We start from the raw sequence: 21289 nt of genomic DNA, 5'->3' as shown, positions 1-21289 counted from the left end.
CGGCCTACGTGACACTATCTTGTGGTCCTAATGACGGTCGATTTTTTTTTCAAGCTAGTAACACGTATGCCGAAAAGGGGTAGAAAATTACTTATAAAATAAGTTCGTGGGGTAATAGGACCTTAGTATAGTATAAGTGTGTCTCTGAGATTTCGGACATAGATTGAGGGGCTACTTGTGCATTTGTTCCAGTTATCTTAAAAATTAAATATATTTATATTTAAATCTTAAATCGAACTCTGTATATCTAATATCTTTCTCGTCTTTCTTTTTCTTCTCTCCTCCACATAATTTCACGAAAATAATGTACAACTCACCAAGCGATCTTAGTTTTTAACAAAGTGCTTGATATTAAATAAATAAAATTCGAATTTACATGAATAATATACATATTTAATTGCATTATATGTGTAATTTTTAATATGCAAATTCAAATATAATTATTGTGTAAATAATTTCGTTATGAATAAATAGTAGATTTTTTTGCATAAAGAAAAGGGGAGGAAAATAATTGAGTAATTGTTTTGATATGTATGTGCACATTTTACAATTCAAATTACTTATCTGATAATAAGAACTCTAAAATTTCACTTAAAATATTCGAAATTTAAATACTTAATATATAAAAATATTAAGTAAATAAAAAGATGTGTAGACTTTTCAACCATTTTTAATATTTACACCGAAATTCTTGCAATATGAGATTGAATGTCATAACTATTATTAGTATTTTTACTTTTTATTAATATTAGTTAGAAAATTTGTTACTTAGCAACTTTTACTCATCTCTTTGGTACAACTTCGATACAAACGTATTCAATTGAGCATTTTTCGCTAGTTATAGCTGTCTGACAGTAACAAATCCCAAGATTGTCTCAACCAAAAATCTTATTTTCATGTATAAATATACAAAAATATATATATATATATCAAAGTCATTATTAATAATTTCGAGTTTTTAAAAGTTGCTACACTCTCAATCATCTTATTATTATTTCTATTCCTATTCCTGCCGTAGCAATCTCGTTTTCACAATGACAATAACTAATTTGAACGCCCCGTCACCGGAGGAGATTGTCGTCCCACCGGCACCAGCATCATCACCGGCACCAACCCCGACACCGGCACCGGAAAAAACTCCGGCACGGTCACCGGAAAAAACTCCGGCACCGGCACTAACTCCGGGACCGGGACCAACCCCGGCACCGGTATCAACATTGGTTGAACAAAAGAACAATCCAATGAACAAGTCATGTGGACAGATAATCAATTGTAAAGAAGCGAAAAATCAAGTGTTGTTCTCCGTTCCGATGATCGTAGTGAACGGTTGTTTCTACTTCATCAGCCTCGTCTCGGTCATGTTTGCCGGACACCTCGGGAAGCTCGAGCTGGCTTCCTCGAATCTCGCTAATTCATGGGCCATGGTTACTGGTTTCTCTTTCATGGTACGTAAAAATACATGACAAATGACAAGTTCTATGCACCTGACAGTATACAAAAATAATATGTTTATTAAAAAGTTAGTGATAGTCAAGGTGGATCCACAACGTCAATTTCAAATTTACGTGAACGTAATAACTTTGATCCAAACTCTATATATAATCAGGGTAAATCCAATAATTAGTATTGTAGTATTATAACATATTGAGACATTATGTAATATGTTCAATTATGTGATCATTTAGTCTAAACATTGATGTTATCATAAAGAGTACTATACTTTTATTTACTTAATTATATTTTTAATGAAACTGAACTCTGAACTCGTTGATTGATCATCTATATATAGGTTGGACTAAGTGGTGCACTTGAGACATTATGTGGTCAAGGATACGGCGCGAAAATGTTCAGGATGTTAGGGATACATCTTCAAACATCGAGCATCATATCGTTCTTCTTTTCTGTCGTTGTTTCTGTCATTTGGTGGTATTCGGATCGAATTCTGATTTTACTTCATCAAGAACCAGCCATAGCACATGAAGCAGGGGTGTTCTTGAAGTTCCTCATACCGGGATTGTTTGCGTATGCTTTCTTGCAAAACATTGTGAGGTTTCTTCAAGCTCAATCGATCATTTTACCTTTAGCTTGCATCGCGGTTGCAGCTCTAGTTCTCCACATTGGCATTGCTTATGCTTTGGTTCATTGGACACATCTTGGTTTTAAAGGAGCAGCATTAGCTGTTTCGATTTCATTTTGGATCACGTTCATCGCGTTGAGTCTATACGTGCTTTTCTCCAAGAAATTTAGTCATATAAGACCCGAAGGTCTCTCATCCGAGCCACTTCAACATATTCTTTCAAACTTGAAGTTGGCTTTGCCCTCTGCTGGCATGGTGTGGTAAGTTTTTGCTATTAAAGTCAAACCTCTCTATAATGACGTTGTTTGTCTGAATATATTTTGGTTGTTAAATGTTATTATCACATAATAACATGAAAGTTGGTTCCAAAGAAAAACTTAGTCGTTGTAGTGAAATGTTAGTTACATAGTTGGTATTCATAGTCTCTAATTGATGTGTAACAGCTTGGAGTACTGGGCGTTTGAGATTCTTGTGTTATTAGCTGGTTTGATGCCAAACGCGGAAACAACTACTTCTGTTGTTGCAATGTGGTAAGTTTTCAACGCGATTTTGAAACACAAGCAAATTTTTCGTATTTCTTGAAAGTCGAATTTTAGTTGCTGATCTAGTTTTTGTGTGTTACAGTGTAAATACAGAAACCATAGCCTACATGATATCTTATGGCCTCAGTGCAGCTGCAAGGTAAATTTCACTCACAAAAATGTTGAAAACAATTCTTTTCCTTTAAAATGTATCTCGTGTTAAATTGTGTGACAATCTCATTTAAATGTTTAAATCATTAGAGATATCGCGACTTCATTTACTTAATTTGGTTGAACACGCCTCTTAATGTGTGTGCCTGATTCTGTTTCCTATGCTAAGGTCTGCACGGAACACTATGTTGACTTGTGTGACCATATCATCTGTGATTAGACGTATAACTCTTATTAACTTAATTATGTTCTCAACATGCAGCACGAGGGTGTCAAACGAGATAGGAGCAGGAAATATCCGCAAAGCTAAACAAGCTATGGCTGTTACTCTCAAGCTAGCTATTGTTGCTGCACTCATAGTTGATTTAGCCCTAGGTTTTGGTCATAATGCTTGGGCTGGCCTCTTCAGCGATGAAGCGGAGATTATTCGTAAATTTGCCTCAATGACACCTCTCCTATTAGTCTCTTTCTTGTTCGATTTCATACAAGGAATTCTATCAGGTTAATCAACTTACTTCGCGTATAAATATATATATATATGTATATCTGTGTGTGTTCGCGAAATTTACATTTTAGTTTCAACATGTTGATCAGTAGGATCGAACAAGCTAACGTTTAACTTGTAAATGAATATTGATCATCAGGAGTGGCAAGAGGATGTGGATGGCAACGTTTCGCAATGTGCATCAACTTGGCAAGTTTCTATTTCGTTGGTATGACAATAGGCGCGATCTTGGCTTTCAAGTTCAATAAAGGATATAAGGTAATTCACGTTCAATATATTTTGTATAAAAGTTTAACTTTTATATACTGACAGAGTATCGTTTTTTTTGTTTTGTTTGTGAATTATGCAGGGTTTATGGGTAGGGTTGATTTCTGGTCTAGCATGCCAATCTACTAGCTTGTTGCTATTGACATTCTTTATAAAATGGGGAAAAGAAGATCAAGTCTCAAAGGATACCAACAATGAAAATGAATCCCAACCTTAAATTAAGCATAGAGTTCATGTAATTTACTTGCATTGATCATTGATAATTAATTAATTCATTTGATTTGTAATGTTGAGAAAATTTTTGACGTATCGACGTAGTTTTAGAATAAATTGTGTATGTAGACATTATTTTATTTGCGCTTATGAAGTCTGAATCTAAATCATATTGATTTCAGTCCTTAAGCGTGTTTCTTTTGTTGTTTTTGAATTTTAATGAACGACTTTTTGTCGAGATAACTTTTCGAAAAATTAATTTTGTAGAGAAGATTTTGAGAAGCGATTTATTTAGTACTAGTCTTTCTAAATAAGTGTGGAAATTAATCATATTGTCACTTGCTAATAGGCCCAATATACTACACTTTAAATTTATCGAGACATTTTATTTAGATACTTAAACTAAGCTTACTAGCTATCGAACACATAATCTATGCTCAAATTGTATCAATTAGACACAACTTGACGACGTGACAGAATATTTAATAATTTTTTTTTATTAATAATAGATAAAAAAAAAAAGTTAACGTGAATAAGTATAAGAAAGGAAACTAATCTTATTTTACTAATTCAAATAAAATAAAGATTTTTTATTAATTACCAACATAAAGAATATAAAAATTAGAGAAAAATAGATATTCCATGATCATTAAAGAATTTATAATATAATTTATGATGATATTATAAAAAAATATTTAATAATGTAAAAATAGAAAAAGCGAAAAGAAATTGAGGTATGACTTTTTATTAGTTTTAATTGTCATACTTTTTTTAAAAAAAGAATTTTAGCAATTTTCTAAAACTCTACTTTATTACCTATATATGCTTAAAGTTTTAAATAATAAAATTAAAAGATATTTTAATATATTTAACATGAAATTTCAATTTTCTTTTTAAAATTTTATAAAATTTTACGTCAAATTAAATTAAAATAAAAGAAAAATTGAATGGATCAGAGTACTTCATTTTAGTCAATAACATAGAAAGTAATGCATCATTTAATTTGACAAGTTGGGAGTTGCATCACATAAATAACCAAATAAATAATGAGAAGTTATTATATAAAAGAAGGAGTCAGAATTTTATTTTTATTTTTTATGTTTTAACATCTAGAAGTAATTAATTCTTAAAAGATTATCAATACTCTTTCTATTAATTTTTTTGTTATAGATTAATTTAATTAATTTTTAAAATTAAATTTAATTATATTAATTTGATATTTTAAAATATAAATTTAGATATTAAAAACTATAAAAAATATTATAAATCACAATTTTACATATCAATATGATAAAAAAATACATTTTAAAATGGAAATCAAACTTCTTATGATTTGCCTCTAAAAATAAAAATTATAACAAATAATAATGGATCAAAATAGTAAATTATTAAATTTTGATTTGACACGTTTAGTAGAGAAACAAGGATTACCATAGCAATTTATCATGTTATTTTTATTAATTAATTAGGAAATATTTTACAAGTAAATAAGAATCGTGACATGATAGTAAATAGAAGAAAATATTTCTTTTTTAGATTTTTTACGTGTAAAAATAAAAATCTCAATCAGGTAACCAAAAATCTATTACAAACTCCTATACTTTTACCATTTCACAAAGAATAGTCTAGTTTGATTTGACACGAAGTTTAAGAAAAATAAAGACTTTTGATAATGTGATCCTAAATTAAAATTATTTAAAAATATACAAAATTATTATTTAATCTTGTGGTTTAAAACATATAACATGTAAAAAAAAGGAGATCTTCCTTTTTGAAAACAGACTAAAACAAAAAAAAATCATTCTTTTTTAAACGGGGAAAATATAATGAATATCTCGATTACTTAATCAAATTCCATGGTAGCTTGTTTCCCAATCAAAAATACCAGTAGACTTTCAAAGCAGAGCCCAAAAAGAAAAAAAAATCAGAAAAAATGGCTTCTGAGAATTGTTCATCCGGTCCGAAAATTCCCCTGTTAGCGTCTTCATCATCATCAGGCATTTCATCGAACAGTTTGTGTGCAAAGTTGATCGATGTAGAAGAAGCTAAGAATCAGATTTTATTTTCATTGCCAATGATTGTAGTGAACAGTTGTTTCTACTTCGTCAACCTTGTTTCCGTCATGTTCGCCGGACACCTCGGGAAACTCGAGCTTGCTGCTTCAAATCTCGCCAATTCATGGGCTATGGTTACTGGTTTCAGTTTCATGGTATGTAAAAACTAATTGCTCTGTTTTAGATTTACAACTTTAAAGTTTTATGTATTGACGATGAAAAAAATATTTATATAATCGAATCACTTTTTAATTTATAGTTGTCATAGTGTGAAAAATTCATTATTACTTCTAATATATATAAGAGTTAACGATCAAAAACATATATAAACGATCATGTGCGAGATTTTCCTACCTTAAATATTAGTAACTAATTTATCAGAACATACTTCAACTATCAATTGTTCTCTTTTTCTACGTGAAATATCACTCATCTTTCAGGTAGGACAAACGAACGATGGATAGTTGAGGTGTTCGAAACTCCTTGCCAGTGAAAGCAAGGGGTTTGCCTTCTGGGTCGAGCTTGTCGCACCTGGCTTGTCTAGTGCGCGTTACCTCTCCTGTGCGATTTGCGAGCTATTGTATAGGAACGGGGGTTTTACCCTGTGCCAACCCAAAGGATAGAGGTTTTCCTTGTCATAAAAAGAAAATTTAGGTAGGGAACTCGAATGCCTAATAGATCACATATGAAACTCAAAAAATCGGAATACTTTAGATGTGTTTTTGACCATTAACATCCAAACAGAACTAGGGGGATCGAGGACTTGATGTTTATGAGTTTCTAACGAAGATCTCAAGTTAACATATAATAACTGGATTTACAATCAAATATTTGTAAATGTTTAATGAAATAAGTTATTAGGTTTCATTTATCCAAGCTAAGAATCCAACTTTTACATGATGTCCTGTGCTTCCAATGTTACTGAAGCAAGTCTTAAACTTGTTAGTGAACAATCTATAGGTTGGTCTAAGTGGTGCACTTGAGACATTATGCGGCCAAGGATACGGAGCAAAAATGTACAGAATGTTGGGTATACATTTGCAGGCATCGTGCATCATATCGTTCTTCTTTTCCGTGGTGATTTCTGTCATTTGGTGGTATTCTGATATGATTCTGATTTTACTTCATCAAGATCCTGACATAGCTAGAGAAGCCGGCGTATTCTTGAGGTTCCTCATTCCTGGATTGTTTGCATATAGTTTTCTGCAAAACATTTTGAGATTTCTTCAGGCACAGTCAATCATCATGCCTCTGGCTTTCTGTTCAGTTGGATCTTTAGTTATCCACATCGGGATTTCCTATGCCTTGGTTCATTGGACAGGTCTTGCTTTTAAAGGAGCATCATTAGCGGCTTCTATTTCGATCTGGATCTCACTTCTCACGTTGGGCCTGTACGTGCTCCTTTCGAAGAGATTCAACCATATCTGGAGAGATGGTCTCTCGTTCGAGCCATTTCATCATATCCTTACAAATTTGAAGTTGGCTTTGCCCTCTGCTGCCATGGTATGGTAAGAATTAACTGTAAAAATTTTGTTATTCAAGAAGAGTTAACTTATATATTCATATTCTTTTTACACAAACGCAATTACAGGCAACTAATCATAACGAGTAAAATTAGTTACTTGTAAAATAAGATTAGTAACCTTCTATAGCATGTTAAATCACATTTCTAATATAAATTTTTGTCATAATATATTCACAAACTCTCAAACTTGACCTCAGCTAGCGAGTGAAGATTCTAACTTTGAGTATGCACATCTACACACTTCATCTCGTTTCCTTTCTGTTAATTAAATACTCGAACTTACAAAATGATCATCTAAACACATCAAAAACTTGTGTTTCGCGTCAGCATTAGGTTCCACAAGAAAGGACACAGCGAGGACAAGGTGGAACGTTTAGTTGCAGTTGAGGTGTCTAATTGTGCGCTCTCAAAGCTAAAGTGCTTATTTGCCAACTGAGGCCAAGTTTGAGTGTCTGTTTATTTATTTTGCCTAAAATTTTCATTAGAATGTCAGTAAATATAAGTTAAATCCTCACAGAATGGAACATGTTGTCATCGAAGTCGTACTAATAATTTCCTAATTTGATGTATACCAGCTTGGAGTACTGGGCTTTTGAGCTTCTTGTGTTATTGGCTGGTTTGATGCCAAACTCAGGAACAACTACTTCTGTGGTAGCTATGTGGTAAGCTTCTTTCCTTTTCAATAACAAATTTTGAAGACTGAGTTTTAGTTTCTGACACCAATTTGTTTTGGTTTATGACCTTTCAGTGTAAATACACAAAACATAGCCTACATGATATCTTATGGTCTGAGTGCAGCTGCAAGGTAATGTTACCAACAAAAAATTGATATAGTTTTGACCCCCTTCTCCCCATCAGTTTTGTTACTAATACCAAATACGAATGCGAAAAAATGTTGTTTGGTAGTTGGTTCGAGTTATGCAGGTAATAGTAATATATGGATTAGTTATGAGTGGATCCATGTATAATACATGTATTAGTTATGAAGGTTAAAAGATATTCCACGTTTTATTTTGCACAAAATAATTCATAGATTCGCTCATAACTTATATAACTTATTCATGTATTAGTTATGTAAGTTTCTAAATTGCAAAAAAAAAAAAAAAAAACACCATATGCCTTAATTTTATACGTGAATAACTTACCTCCTAACGGGCCACCAAACGTGGTATTACTTATGTAGGATTTAACATATGCATAACGCACCTACAACCAGCTACCAAATGACCGTGTAGTGTTGATTTGTGTGACAATCACATCTAAATGTTTAAATTGTTAGAGTGATCATACGTTAATTTATTTGATTATGCTTCAACTCGCCCCTTAACATGCGGATGGTTCTTTTTTACGGATGACTAAGGCTCAAACGCGAGAACTCTTTCTGATAACGAATTACGGTGAATTTGAACTTCGGACCTGCTTGCTCTGGTACTATGTAGAATTATGTAACCAGATTTAGAGAGAGTAAACGTATTTGTATTTACTTAATTATGTTTCAACGTGCAGCACTAGGGTGGCAAACGAGTTAGGAGCTGGAAATCCTGATAAAGCTAAGCATGCTATGTTTGTTACTCTCAAGCTATCTGTTCTTCTTGCCATTGCAGTTGATTTGGCTCTATTTTTAGGTCATGATGTCTGGGCTAGCCTATTCAGTGATAGAGCGGAGATAATTAACAAATTTGCCTCCATGACACCTCTCCTCTTGATCTCCTTTGTGTTCGATTTCATTCAAGGAATCCTCTCAGGTTAAAATTTTACATAGCTGCAATGCACTATGCGCCATGACTTCTTCACTCCTGTTATTTATTTATTTTTCCGACATGCTTTCAATTTTTTCCCCCTTGAGCCAAGAGTCTATCAGAAACAATCTCTTTACCTCCCAAGGTAGAGGTAAGGTCTGCATTGCTCAAACCTCACTTGTGAGACTACACTAAATATGTTGTTATTGTTGTTGCAATGCACTACACTTGTGTGTGCTCGTGTAAGTCGTTTTTTTTTTAGTTTTATACATTCAGTAGAACGAGCTATAACGGAATTTGTAAATGAATTGATCAGGGGTTACTAGGGGTTGTGGATGGCAACATTTGGCTATGTGCATCAACTTGGCGACATTCTATTTCATCGGTATGCCAATAGCCGGCCTCCTTGCTTTCAAGTTCAACCTACATTCTCAGGTAATTCAAGTGCACCGTGCACGCCATACTTCCAGTATAACTTCTATACACTGACAAAGTAAAAGAGTTTTAACTACATGTAGCTGTTCATAATGATTGAAATTTAGTAACGTGGAAAATAAGGTAGATAACTCGCTATAACAGATTAAGTTACAGCGATATATTATTTATTTTCGAAAATTATGTGATGCAGGGTTTATGGTTGGGCTTGATTTGTGGTCTAGCCTTCCAATCTTCTGGCTTGTTGCTACTTACATTGATGACCAGATGGGGAGAAGTACAAGTCTCAACAAATAGCAATAGAGAAAATGTACTCCTACCTTAACCATGAGTTTAAAAGAATTACTTTTGGCTTTTCTTTATATATGATGATTGATTGGTTAATTAATTAGTTTATCTCTATTTTAAACAAAAAAAAATATGTGATATATCCTAACATAATTTAAAATGAGTCATAGATTCAACATGACATTGCGCATTTTGCCCTGCATATAGAAAATTATTATATTATAGCAACAATGTAGTAAAAGGAATAATTGATAATTGGCTTACTCAATTTTTAGGTGTGTTTTAGTACACGTTGTGTATTAAATCGAGTTATAAATTATATGCATTGAAATTTGGAAGTGTGGGTGTGGTGAGGATGAGATGGGTTAAAAGATGAAAAGGATAACAATCAATGTAGAGCACAACGTTTCTCCTACTTTCATTAGAAAAGTCATTTTTCTCATTGCTAAAAACTTATTTTCCATAAAATTTAACCAAACAAACCTGGTAAAATTGGGTACACCCTAAGTTCACATAACATTAAGTTTCTTGGTGAACTTGATGGCTGAAAACCTGATTTCATAACGATAAGAGTAATCTGTAATCCTATGAAGAACAGTAAAGAATATAAGCAGGAAAAAGGTTCTGTAAAAGAGAGAGTTCAAAATTTCCACAGAAGAAACAGCTAATTCAACAAAGAAAACAGTATACGGCAATCCAGGCATAACGAAGCAAAAACATAGCCAATGGTTAATGAAAAGTTTGTGTACATGACCAAATTTTGGATTCAAACAGACAGTGACAATCCATAAGGCTCAATTGTGCGCTCACACTTTATTTTATTTCTTTCCTCGAAGTTTTGCTCCAAGAGCTCTCTCCAGTTTTGAGATTATTTGTTGGTTTGGAATTGCCTTTCCTGATTCGTATTCTTGGATGATCTGTGGCTTCTCATTTATCAACTGCAAAATAACAAAGGAGCTTATCAGATTTATTTTGCGACAAATTAACAATCCCCTGTGCATGTGTCCATTTCAATTTTTTTTCCCTTTTGGGAAGTCCAAAGTGAGTAAAGAGGTATTTACTTGAGCAAGTTGAGACTGAGTCAGCTTTTTGTCTTGTCGTGCTTGCATGATAGCTTTCTTCAGTTCAGTTGGTACCTTTTCATCTGAAAAAATAAATCAAAGTGACGTCAGACGCTTTCAAAGGAGAATGATATCGTGGTATACACTATGGACAAAATAACATTAGAACGAAGGCAGAACTGCTCAAACATCCCAGGTACTAAAATATCAAGACACTGATTAGGGGAAACAAAAGAGAAAGAATAGATTAAAGATCTAAGGAATTGACTGAGTCTAAATCGGGTGAGGTAAATGTATGTTTGGGTTGTGTTAGGATGAAGCCCCATTAATTGTATATGTGGCAAGTAAAAATACACGGCAAATTGTAGTTGGGTAGTTAATACAACATTGGAAAAAAGAACAGGGGAACAAACTACAAAGACACTATAGAATACTATGCCTAGGAGAAACTTCATAGAGATGACTAGTGAATTAGTTTTCCTTTTAAAATGTATAGATTGTGAATTCTTCCTGTTTCGAAAGTGTAATGGATGTATAGAGAGAGCGCAAAAGGATGTAGAAGAAGTACACAATGTGTTTTGGGAAATGTATGTTCCTCAACTATTTCAAATTGAAGATATTGCATGGTCCATCCAGTATATAGAGTAGGCAGAATATTTAGTAAATACTATGACTTTTACTCGCATACACAGAGAGATTAAGCATCATAGTTCTCCACCAGAAGTTTTCCTAATTATGCAATAAAAGGTGTAGCTCAAAACTTACGAGACAAGTTCTCGGTGTCTTCATCAAGTTTCCTAGTGTTCAATGATGTACTACTAGAGGCAGCCCTGTTTGAGCCCGCATTAGCTGCATTAGAAAAAAAAAAGCATCAAGAGAACAGCTTATCACCACAAGAGAATGCCAAGAGACTACAAAAGCAATAACATGCGACTTGGGAACAGGAACAGGAACAGGGAACAAAGCATCTGAATGTTAAAATTGATAGCTGAACTTGAAGAGAAAAAAAACTACATTAGCAAGAAAACACTCCAAACAGTTAATTGTGTTCACACCTAAATGAGCATATGTTTACAGAAGGTTCCACACTAACAATGCAAGTTTTTAACCTTCAGTAATTAACCAATATCAAAAAATACAGAAAAGTAGGTAAGATAAGACCAAAGAGTAAATAAGTGCATTCTGTTACCATAACTTTATCGATCAGAAACAACAAGAACTGCTGAAGTGAGAAGGTCATTGATTCCAAGAGAGTGACTCCAGTTAACAAATTTCAAAGTTCAAGTTAACCAATTATCCAACCTCAGTACTTCAGTTATATTTTGGAAGGAATTTAAGATACTACCATTTTCTAATTTCTCATGATTTCAGTTAGTAAACATTGGTAATACAATAAATCTGAATATAGAAATTACTCTACCAGCACACCAGGATCATGATACAAGAGCAATCAACACACACATAAGGTAAAATTGCATGTTGATATTGCAAAGGTAGTATGAAAGACTGATAAAAAATCGATCATATTAGACATAAAATGCACATACAGCAGAGCAATAATTCAAAACTACAGCCATGAATAGCATAAATTAAACATATTTATTAAATAGATTTAGGTCCATTAGCAATTGTAAGCATATACAACAAATTGATCATTGATAAATTGACATGTGCAACTTATCTGATAATCTAACAGAAAAAGGATATATCCCAGCGAAGATAGAAGTAGCATTCAGAGTGCACTGAATTTATAGGTAGACAAATTGAAGTAACAAATCACAAGAAATAGCTACACAGACTGACAATAACTACAATTACGCCTATCTGAAGTTGGCTATATGAATCTCCATGCCTATTATGTTAAATACATACTATAAAAGCAAATATGAGCTAGAGATGAAAACAAGTAATTGAGCAAACGACAAAACAGACTAATGACTACAGCTATGCCTCAATCCCAGACTTGCTGAGGTAGCTAAAATTCTCCGTATTTCATCTGTTAAATACAGAATTATAATAAATACAGTAATAAAAAAGAGATAGAGTTGATAAGGTGAACATCAGGCTAACAACAACTATTACCACACGTCTACACCACAATCTCAAACTAGTTGAGGTGAAGAATCCTCAAATTTCTCCATATCAATTCCCTGAATATTACAACAAAAAGAGAGAGCAAGATAGAGAGAAACAAGCAACACAGGTGGAGCCTGGGATGACAAAATGGTTCTTCAATAGTAAAAACTGAGTTCAAAATCCTACTTCACAAAAGTAGCTCAACAAACACATTTTACAAAAATTTCTACACAAGATGGTACAGATGATAAGATGAACACACGCAAACAACAACTACCACAATCTCAAACTAGTTTAGGTGAATACTCCAGATTAATTACCTAGATTTCACAAAAAAAGAGAGGAGAGAGAGAGAGAGAGAGAAACAAGCAATACAAGTGGAGCCTGGGATGACGAAAATGATAGTAAAAACTGAGTTCAGAATCCTACTTCACAAAAACAGCTCAACAAAAACATTTTACAAAAAAGTTCTACACAAGATAATATAGATGCTAAGATGAACACAGGCTAACAACAACTACCAATACACCACAATCTCAAACTAGTTTAGGTGGATACTCCAGATTAATTCCCTAAATTCCACCAGAAAAACAGAGAGAGATAGAAAAAAGCAATACAAATGGAGCTAGGGATGATAGAAGTACTTTTTTCGATTGAAAAACTGAGTTCAGAATCCTGTTACACAAAACAGCTCAAGCATTTTTTTACAAAAGTTCTATATGAGATATTAAGCTGAAGACAGTCTAACTACTACTACTACTAGTACTACTGCACAATCTCAAGCTAGTTGAGGTAAATTATCCATATCAGTTCCCTCTATACCATCAAAAAACGTACAGAGAGTAACACGCAATTCAAATGGAACCAGGATGATAATAGCAATTTTTCAATTGAAATAACTTAACTCAGATTCCTATTCTACAAAAACATCTCAACAAACACTTTCTACAAATATGAGATAGTACGGAGAGGAAATCGACCGATCGGGAGATGACAAAACTGAGTTCAGAAATTTTATTTCACAAAAACAGCTCAACAAACAATTTATCACATAGATTTCTACACTAGATGATACATAGATAAAGCGTGTTCATAGATAGATAGAGAGAGAAAAAGGTAGGATAAGATACACTTCTTGACGGTTTCGATCTCGGCGCCGGAGCGACGGGCGGCGTTAACGGCTTTCTCATCCTTGCGAGCGGCGGAGGTAGGCGCCTTCTTCCTGATAACTACCGGCTCCCAGTCTTGCGATATTCCACTCATCGTTTTTATTCTTCTTCTCTGAAATATCTCTACTGTTTGAAGAAATGCGTTTGTCTCGTAGTTTATATATATAGGGAGAAAGGGCCTTTTGGGGATTTTACATTTCAAGGTTTTCCTTTTCACTATCTTTAACCTTATAGATTATGTTGCTCGGAAAATGTATCCGTTCCTTCAAAACTAACGCATATTCAATATAAATCGATAAAATCTTGGAGAATTAGAATCACTTGTCTTAGCAATTGAATATAAAATAAAATTCAAATGACATTTTACTTTGTTGAGACGAAGGTTTCTGAAGTAGTGAATGGCGATGTTCGTCATCATGGTTGGAAGAGGGGGTTGGCAATGATGGTTGTGATAATGTGTGATGCTAGTGATTAGTGATGGTGCACAACGACGCAATTATCAGTGGTTCACACAACGAGGAAAACCCCATCCTTCTCTTTCCTTTTCTCGCCTCCATGTCACCAAACCGGGGAACATAGGGACATAAAAAAGGGGATCATTCATAAATCTCATAAAAAGTACCTAAAGATTCATAGTGAACTTCGTTGGACTTTCTCTTGAAGCAATAACGCGTTGAAGCCACAAAGGACTATCTAAATTGATACGGGTAAAAACTAACTGGTGGTGTTTGTAATGAATAATGATCAGAGGTAAACAGTATATTGTGGTGGTTGTGCTATGAAAATTGAAGGTAGATGTGTTGGCAGGAGATTCACACATAATTTTGTGAAATTAATCGAGAAACGTACAAGCCTCAACCATCGTAGTTGTAAATAAAACATGGGGCGCAGAGATAATAACTAAAGCATAGGCCTCCCAAGTATAAAAACTTTCTCAACAGCACAGCCACTGATGAGTGCATCTTCTCAATTTCATACATACAATGCAGACAAATAACTAAGGTATCATCAGTTTTAAAGTTGTCTTCTCATACAAACTAATTTCACCTATATCACTAACTTATAGATTTTCCCTCAATCATATACTAATCATTATAATGAAGGAGATGATCTCCTGGAACGGGAGCTCTCGAAAGCATGAGCTGTTTCACGTTGCATTCTCAAACTTCTTGAATAATAAGTCCATCAACATTCAACTCTCCTCGCTGACAATTGTTATCTCTTTTGAAACATCATTGTTTTCTTCATTTGCAACAATGATATCATCTGGCAATGGTTCCTGGATGACAGACAGTATCCATATTTTAGATCAAAAGTAATGACATCGAATATATGAATTTGTTACAAGTCTAAGAAAGTAAGAGGGAACTAGTAGTTAAATGACGATAAAACTGGGACACTGGGAAATTGCAAGAACCCGGGAAGTGACAACTCAATGCTGAGTAGCACTTTTCTCTTTGGCAGTGGATATAGAAAAGACAGGTTAACTACGTGAAATATGCTTCATAATTATGTGCAATCCTTTATAAATTTTTCCATCTTACCCGTTGTGTAAACAGTGATTCCAATTCCTTTTGGTAGAATGGGTAAAAGCAGGTGATGTGTGATTTATAACCATGTGAAAGTTTTACATCTTAATTTATTTTGTTTGATCACTTTTAGAATGAGATTATAGATGGGAGCATTGAGTGGATGCAACAAATCACCGACGAGAGAACATTGAGAGACTGCAAAAAGGCGGATGAATTTCTGACTACACCAAGTCAGATTCAGTGGTTTAAACTTTAGAGGCCTATCCTTTATAGACAGCTAACCCGGTCCGAAAAGCAACACTCTTTCTAACTTATGTACTCAGGGTCCACCTAGCTCCAAATTCTGTCTATGATAAAACTCCATTTTTTTTGATGAGCTATCTATCTATCATCCAACAGCTTTTTGAAGATTAATTCGGATGGTAGCTGCAAGGATGGATACTGTGGAGGCGGGGAAGTGATAAGGGATCAGTCGGGCTCACTAGTTTTCACCTACTCTTTGAACCTCGGCCAAGGAACTAGCAACTCGGCAGAGGCAAAAGCTATGTTGTATGGAGTTCAATGGTGCATCAGTATGGGTATGAATTCATTTTAGCAGAGAGCGACTCCAGGTTGCTGGTGAATTGTGTGAACGACTTAATCATCACCCCTTGGAGAATACATGATGAAGTAAAGGAGCTGAAGGATCACATGGAAAATACTGGATTCATCCTTAATCACTGCTACAGAGGCAAATAAGGTGGCTGATGCACTAGCATCCATGAGCTCCTCGAATCCTGGAAACACACTTGATGAAGATTTTGTAGACCTTCCTGCTGGAGTGAAGGGACTCATGACCATGGACAGATGCGGAGACCAATTTACTAATCAAACAAAAGATGAAGCAGGATTTAATATGGGATCCTCCACAAGGACCTTGCGACGACTAGTCAATTATATCTTTTTGCACACAGGCTCTTTACTTAGAAAGCCAATTGACAAATGCTATCTTTTGTATTTACTTCATCTCATATAGGATCTTGTATCCTTCATATCTAGTTGGGAGGAGTAATTCACTCATTGTAACCTCCCTCAGACCATCATGTACCTTTTTGATGGAAGATCAATAACATACAATTTCTATAAAATAAATAAAAAAACGGCCTTATCCTGTGTGGACTGCTAACTACGTTTGGAGGAACAACCCTCTTTCTCTCAGCCGTGCTTAGCGGTCACCTACCTCCAAAATTTTGTCTAGGATTGTCTCATTTTTGTGATGAGCTATCTCTAACTTACATTTAGAAACTTCCTTTTTTATTAGTTAAGTACATGTTTATCAAATATTAAAAGATGGATATGTTGAGTTGCTGGAAGAGATACAAGAAAAGTGATAGTTAACAAATTATTCATCTAAGAAACACAAAGAAGGCAACAAACCAGAAACAGATCTTAACAGAACAAACTTTCAATGAAGAATGCTAGACCAAAAGCCTTACCAGACAAATGGATGCACCATCTGCGTTCTCTTTTGCTGTTTCGGGTATATCATTGCTAACATCTTCATTTGCATTGGTTTCACTTGTGGACTAGTGCAAAAGATAGAGTACAGGTCAGCTACCACTGACATTATTTCCTTCAATATGGTCTAATATAAGGTATCTGACCAAACATATAGAAGCTGAATAGATCTAACCTCTAACGTTGTGGAGAAACCGCCATTTTCTGGCTGGTTTTCATCACCGGAAGACCTGTTTTGCTGAAAAGACCTGTTTTGCTGAGATAACTCACTACTGCCAATATTTACAGTATCTCTGGTATTGCTTTGACCACTCAAACTGTTCTTACCACCATCACCCTCATTCCCCTGCAATATTTCAAAACAGATTCAATTACATTTATCCCTACAAGACCTAATGTAACTACAGCAACAACAATCATGCCCTAATCCCAATTAGTGATGACTATGTCCAATTAAAACCCGATGGAATATCAGTAATTAACCTGAGCCTTAAAATTTCTCAGAAGATTCACCAAGCTTACAGCCTGCAGATAAAACAATGGATAGAAGCCTATATGCACCATCCAAGATAAAACAATGGATACAAGCCTGATGTGCCTGCCTTTTGTTTGTGTTGACTATAACAATTGAATGCAGAACAAGTGCTCCACTAACCTACTACCTCTTCCTCCTTTTCTTCCCCAGTAACACAGAAGACAATGAAATTCGCCACTATCACGGTTCTCATCACAATACTATCACAACAAAGCATCTTCCCCAAAAATAAACAAAAAAAGTTATAATCTTGGCATCCCCTCTTCCACCTCGGTAACATCATCATCATCCTCAGCATTGTCTGAGTACTCAAATATTCAGATACAGCCTTCAGAGCCTGTGGGCCTCGTTAATGACAAAACAGGTCAATTCTTCAGGAGTGGGCAAATGTGTTTGTGATTTGGGGGCATCATTAGATTTTCGGACAACTAACTAGGTCCCAGAAACAACACTCTCTCACACAACCATAATCATGGGGCAGCTTACTCCACAATCTTGTCCAGAAATTAAAACCAACACCTTTTTCATGATGAGCTATATATCATCTATAGGTCTAACTAATATTTAGAAAAGCCTATCCTGTGTGGAGTTGTAGACGGCTAAAGAGCTTAGAGAACCTACCTTCTTTCTCACAAGTCACAATCATACTCGCAGGTAACATACCTTCATAATCTTGCTTAGGATTAATTCCTTTTTGTGACGAGCTATCTTTCATCCTAAATGTTGATGTGGCATAATAACCAAATGAGTATCCTCTGTGTGTATTACACCCGCTTCACTTTTTTTCTGTGTTTATTACATGTGCTTCACTTTTTCTGTGTTTATTACACGCGCTTCACAATTTTTAAGCATTAAATCTCTTTTTATTTCCATTAAAACCCCTTTCTCTTTCTCAAAATTCTGAATCCATAGTTAGCCGCCTTGTCACTTGTTCCTCTTTTGTCATTAGTTCAAGAACTTGGTCTTCTTACAGATCTGGTTCTTTTCCACCTCAACTTGAATCATTTTTGTGGTGAGATCTGGTTTTTCAAAGGAAAGTAAAAATGGTGCGAATATGTGTTGGAATGCTAGGGTTTTTACTCTGATTGACGATTTACAACCGGACAATACCGGCAAAACAGAAAGTTGATCCTCATTCTCAACTCCTGACTCATCATCCACAACCTCAAACTCGTATTCGTTTCCGTTACATTCAAAGAATCCTACCCAAAAACCCCAATTCCCTTAAAACGCTTCTTCACTAAGCACTGAAGAATAGTTACCACTTACCACAACATAAGCCAGAAAGGACTGAAAGAAGACACACCATGTCTAAGATGAACATGAAAATGGAATTTTTCATTGGAGAAAGGAAGAGACAAAGGAGGGGTAGCAGTGGCTCTTCGAGAAAGCTTGATCTCAGAAACACAAACTAAATAAGGTTAAGTAACCCAGAAGTAGGTTTTCATCAAACAACTTTTCAACAACAAAAGTCTTACCGTACAATTGGATACACCCTCTGTGTTCTCTTTTATTGTTTCAGGAATCATTTTGCTTATATTGGCTTCAATTAGGGAGTTGTTCTAAAGAAAGAATACAAGCTACCACTCACAATCTTATCCAATACTTTATAAGATCAAGAATATAGAAACTGCATAAAACTAACCTCTAATGTTGTGGAGCCACCACCATTTTCTTGTTGGTTTTCATTACTAAAAGACTGTTTTTGTTGAGATAATTCATCACTGCCAATATTTACAGCATCTGTTGTATTGCTTAGACCACTCGTATCATCTTTACCACCAGCATTCTTATTCCCCTGCAATGTTTTATTGAATTTGTCATTCAAATTGACCAAACTTGAAGTCTGAAGTTTGGAGCCTAATAGCTAAAGAGAGACCCCAGTCAAATACAATACTATTTCTGTTTATGATTACTGTGTGTGAATACAAACAGTTAGACTTTTCTAGAATAGACAGACTATTCTTTTAGTCTCTTCATTTTATGAAATATATTGTGGTTTTATCTCATGTACTTCCTAGAGCTTTCCCTTATTCTCTCTCAATTTCCTGTTCGATTCTTGGTATTTGCATATTTAAAAAAGTTACAATTTATGGGACAACAATACTTGTACAACCAGTATTTTGCTTTGCTTGCAAAATCAATGCAAACTAGAATGGTTGAGCTTATGCCTTCATGGTTTAACAACTGAAACTTGACCACACTGATATACACTTATACTTTTTAATGTAAAAGGGGACAACGAAAAAAATGTATCACAATTCTGTTTCCTTGTTCTCGCTTCCCTTCCCAACTCTCCCCTCTGCCAAAAAGAACCACCAATGAAATGCTCTTCCTGATTATGAGTAATTTTGTGACCATTGGAGTCCTTTTCTTATTGGTAATAATTTTTATTTTATTTTTATGACAGAGAAAACCACCGTCGCTACCCTTTCGGTGCCCATTGGGTAACAACTCTACTCCTATGCAATAGCCCGTAAACCGCACATGAGAGGTAACCCTTATTGGTAATAGTTAAAAGATAAATTCTTCTTCTAGTAGTAGATTGCGTTGAGTTTTTCACAAATTGAATCTTTGCCAGTTTTTGTGCTTCTAATTTAGAGCTTGTTAAATCCTCAGTATCCTTAAGGACAGTCTTTTCACACGCCTCAAGCTATGAGAATTCCCTATATAAGTGTGCCTCAAGCTACGAGAATTCCCTATATGAGTGTTCATGATAAAGTATTTTTCATGAAATTTTCAATATACTCGACGGACATAACGAGCAATCAATCAGTTCAAACTAACTAGGTTGCCAATATGAATTCTCCGTCTGTTCCACTCTTTCGGGACACATTTCACACTAATCTCTTTAATAAATAACACAAAATTAACAACAACGACAATGCCTTGATAAATCCAATTGAATAACAGTAAATTACCTGAGCCTCCACCGGTTTATCACAAGATTCACTAGGCTTACCACCAGCGGACAAAACAATGGATGGAAGCCTATTAATATCCCATCCAAGAATTCGACAGATGACCTGACCATAAGCCCTATGTGTCTGCCTCTTGTTCGATATAGTAATCGAATGCTGAACAAGACCCACACAGTCCTTAAACCTCTTCCTCCACCCTTTCTTACCAACCCCACTACACACAAGACAAATAAATCCCCCACCATTTTCACTATTCTTCTCATAATACTCTCTCAATCCATCATTCTCCTCAAACAACTTCGCGAAAAAGTTCAAATTTTTCTTCCCCTTTTCCACTTCCATATCATCCTCATCTTCATCCTCATACATATCCTCATCATCATCATCAATTGAGTACTTCAAATACTCCGATACCGCCTTCAATGCCTGTTGCTGAGCCCGGTTCCCAGCAGCACTAGCCAATTCTTCAGCAGTGGGCAAATGGGGTTGCGATTTTGGTTGTGCAGTGAAACTGGGCCAGCCGGATTCAGTTGCCGGATACGATTCAGCAGGAGATGGACACACCCATTCAACACCAGAATCTACTATAGCTTCCTTCAGCCTTTTGGATTTCTGCTTATTTCTTTTCTTGAACTGAGTAGAACCGGAGGGTTGTAGACTCACTGGGGTTTGGGGGTGGAGATTGGGGGGGACATGGGGGGGG

The 21289-nt window shown here is 34.9% G+C and overlaps 4 protein-coding genes across 4 annotated transcripts in view; 2 read left to right on the top strand and 2 right to left on the bottom strand.

Moving 5' to 3' along the window:
* Positions 1 to 974: 974 nt before the first annotated feature.
* Positions 975 to 3922, top strand: LOC107032615 (protein DETOXIFICATION 18-like). Its single transcript, XM_015234210.2, has 7 exons — positions 975 to 1445; positions 1790 to 2337; positions 2521 to 2607; positions 2702 to 2758; positions 3032 to 3270; positions 3414 to 3532; positions 3624 to 3922. The coding sequence occupies exons 1-7, from the start codon at positions 1035 to 1037 to the stop codon at positions 3756 to 3758; spliced, it is 1596 nt and encodes a 531-aa protein (XP_015089696.1). The 5' UTR covers positions 975 to 1034; the 3' UTR covers positions 3759 to 3922.
* A 1687-nt stretch (positions 3923 to 5609) lies between these two features.
* Positions 5610 to 9895, top strand: LOC107032393 (protein DETOXIFICATION 18-like). The gene is made up of 7 exons (XM_015233989.2): positions 5610 to 5963; positions 6769 to 7316; positions 7909 to 7995; positions 8082 to 8138; positions 8840 to 9078; positions 9389 to 9507; positions 9701 to 9895. Exons 1-7 carry the CDS (start codon positions 5688 to 5690, stop codon positions 9830 to 9832), a joined length of 1458 nt encoding a protein of 485 aa, XP_015089475.1. The 5' UTR covers positions 5610 to 5687; the 3' UTR covers positions 9833 to 9895.
* A 507-nt stretch (positions 9896 to 10402) lies between these two features.
* LOC107031858 (multiprotein-bridging factor 1b) lies at positions 10403 to 14243 on the bottom strand. The gene is made up of 4 exons (XM_015233345.2): positions 14063 to 14243; positions 11622 to 11705; positions 10857 to 10939; positions 10403 to 10733 (listed from the first exon to the last, which is right to left on the bottom strand). The coding sequence occupies exons 1-4, from the start codon at positions 14193 to 14195 to the stop codon at positions 10614 to 10616; spliced, it is 420 nt and encodes a 139-aa protein (XP_015088831.1). The 5' UTR covers positions 14196 to 14243; the 3' UTR covers positions 10403 to 10613.
* A 725-nt stretch (positions 14244 to 14968) lies between these two features.
* Positions 14969 to 21289, bottom strand: part of LOC107032071 — a 7167-nt gene continuing 846 nt past the window's right edge. The window contains exons 2-7 of the mRNA XM_027912410.1: positions 20587 to 21288; positions 19311 to 19463; positions 19144 to 19227; positions 17306 to 17476; positions 17109 to 17198; positions 14969 to 15380 (exon numbers count right to left, since the gene is read on the bottom strand). Of these exons, the coding sequence (XP_027768211.1) occupies positions 15294 to 15380; positions 17109 to 17198; positions 17306 to 17476; positions 19144 to 19227; positions 19311 to 19463; positions 20587 to 21288 (1287 nt within the window). The 3' untranslated portion in view covers positions 14969 to 15293. The remainder of the gene's footprint in view (positions 15381 to 17108; positions 17199 to 17305; positions 17477 to 19143; positions 19228 to 19310; positions 19464 to 20586; position 21289) is intronic.

The sequence above is a fragment of the Solanum pennellii genome, chromosome 10, assembly GCF_001406875.1.
Source record: "Solanum pennellii chromosome 10, SPENNV200".
In the NCBI taxonomy this organism is placed as follows: domain Eukaryota; kingdom Viridiplantae; phylum Streptophyta; class Magnoliopsida; order Solanales; family Solanaceae; genus Solanum; species Solanum pennellii.
Note: the sequence above shows the minus strand (reverse complement) of the source record. Positions and strands in the feature narration are given on the sequence as shown.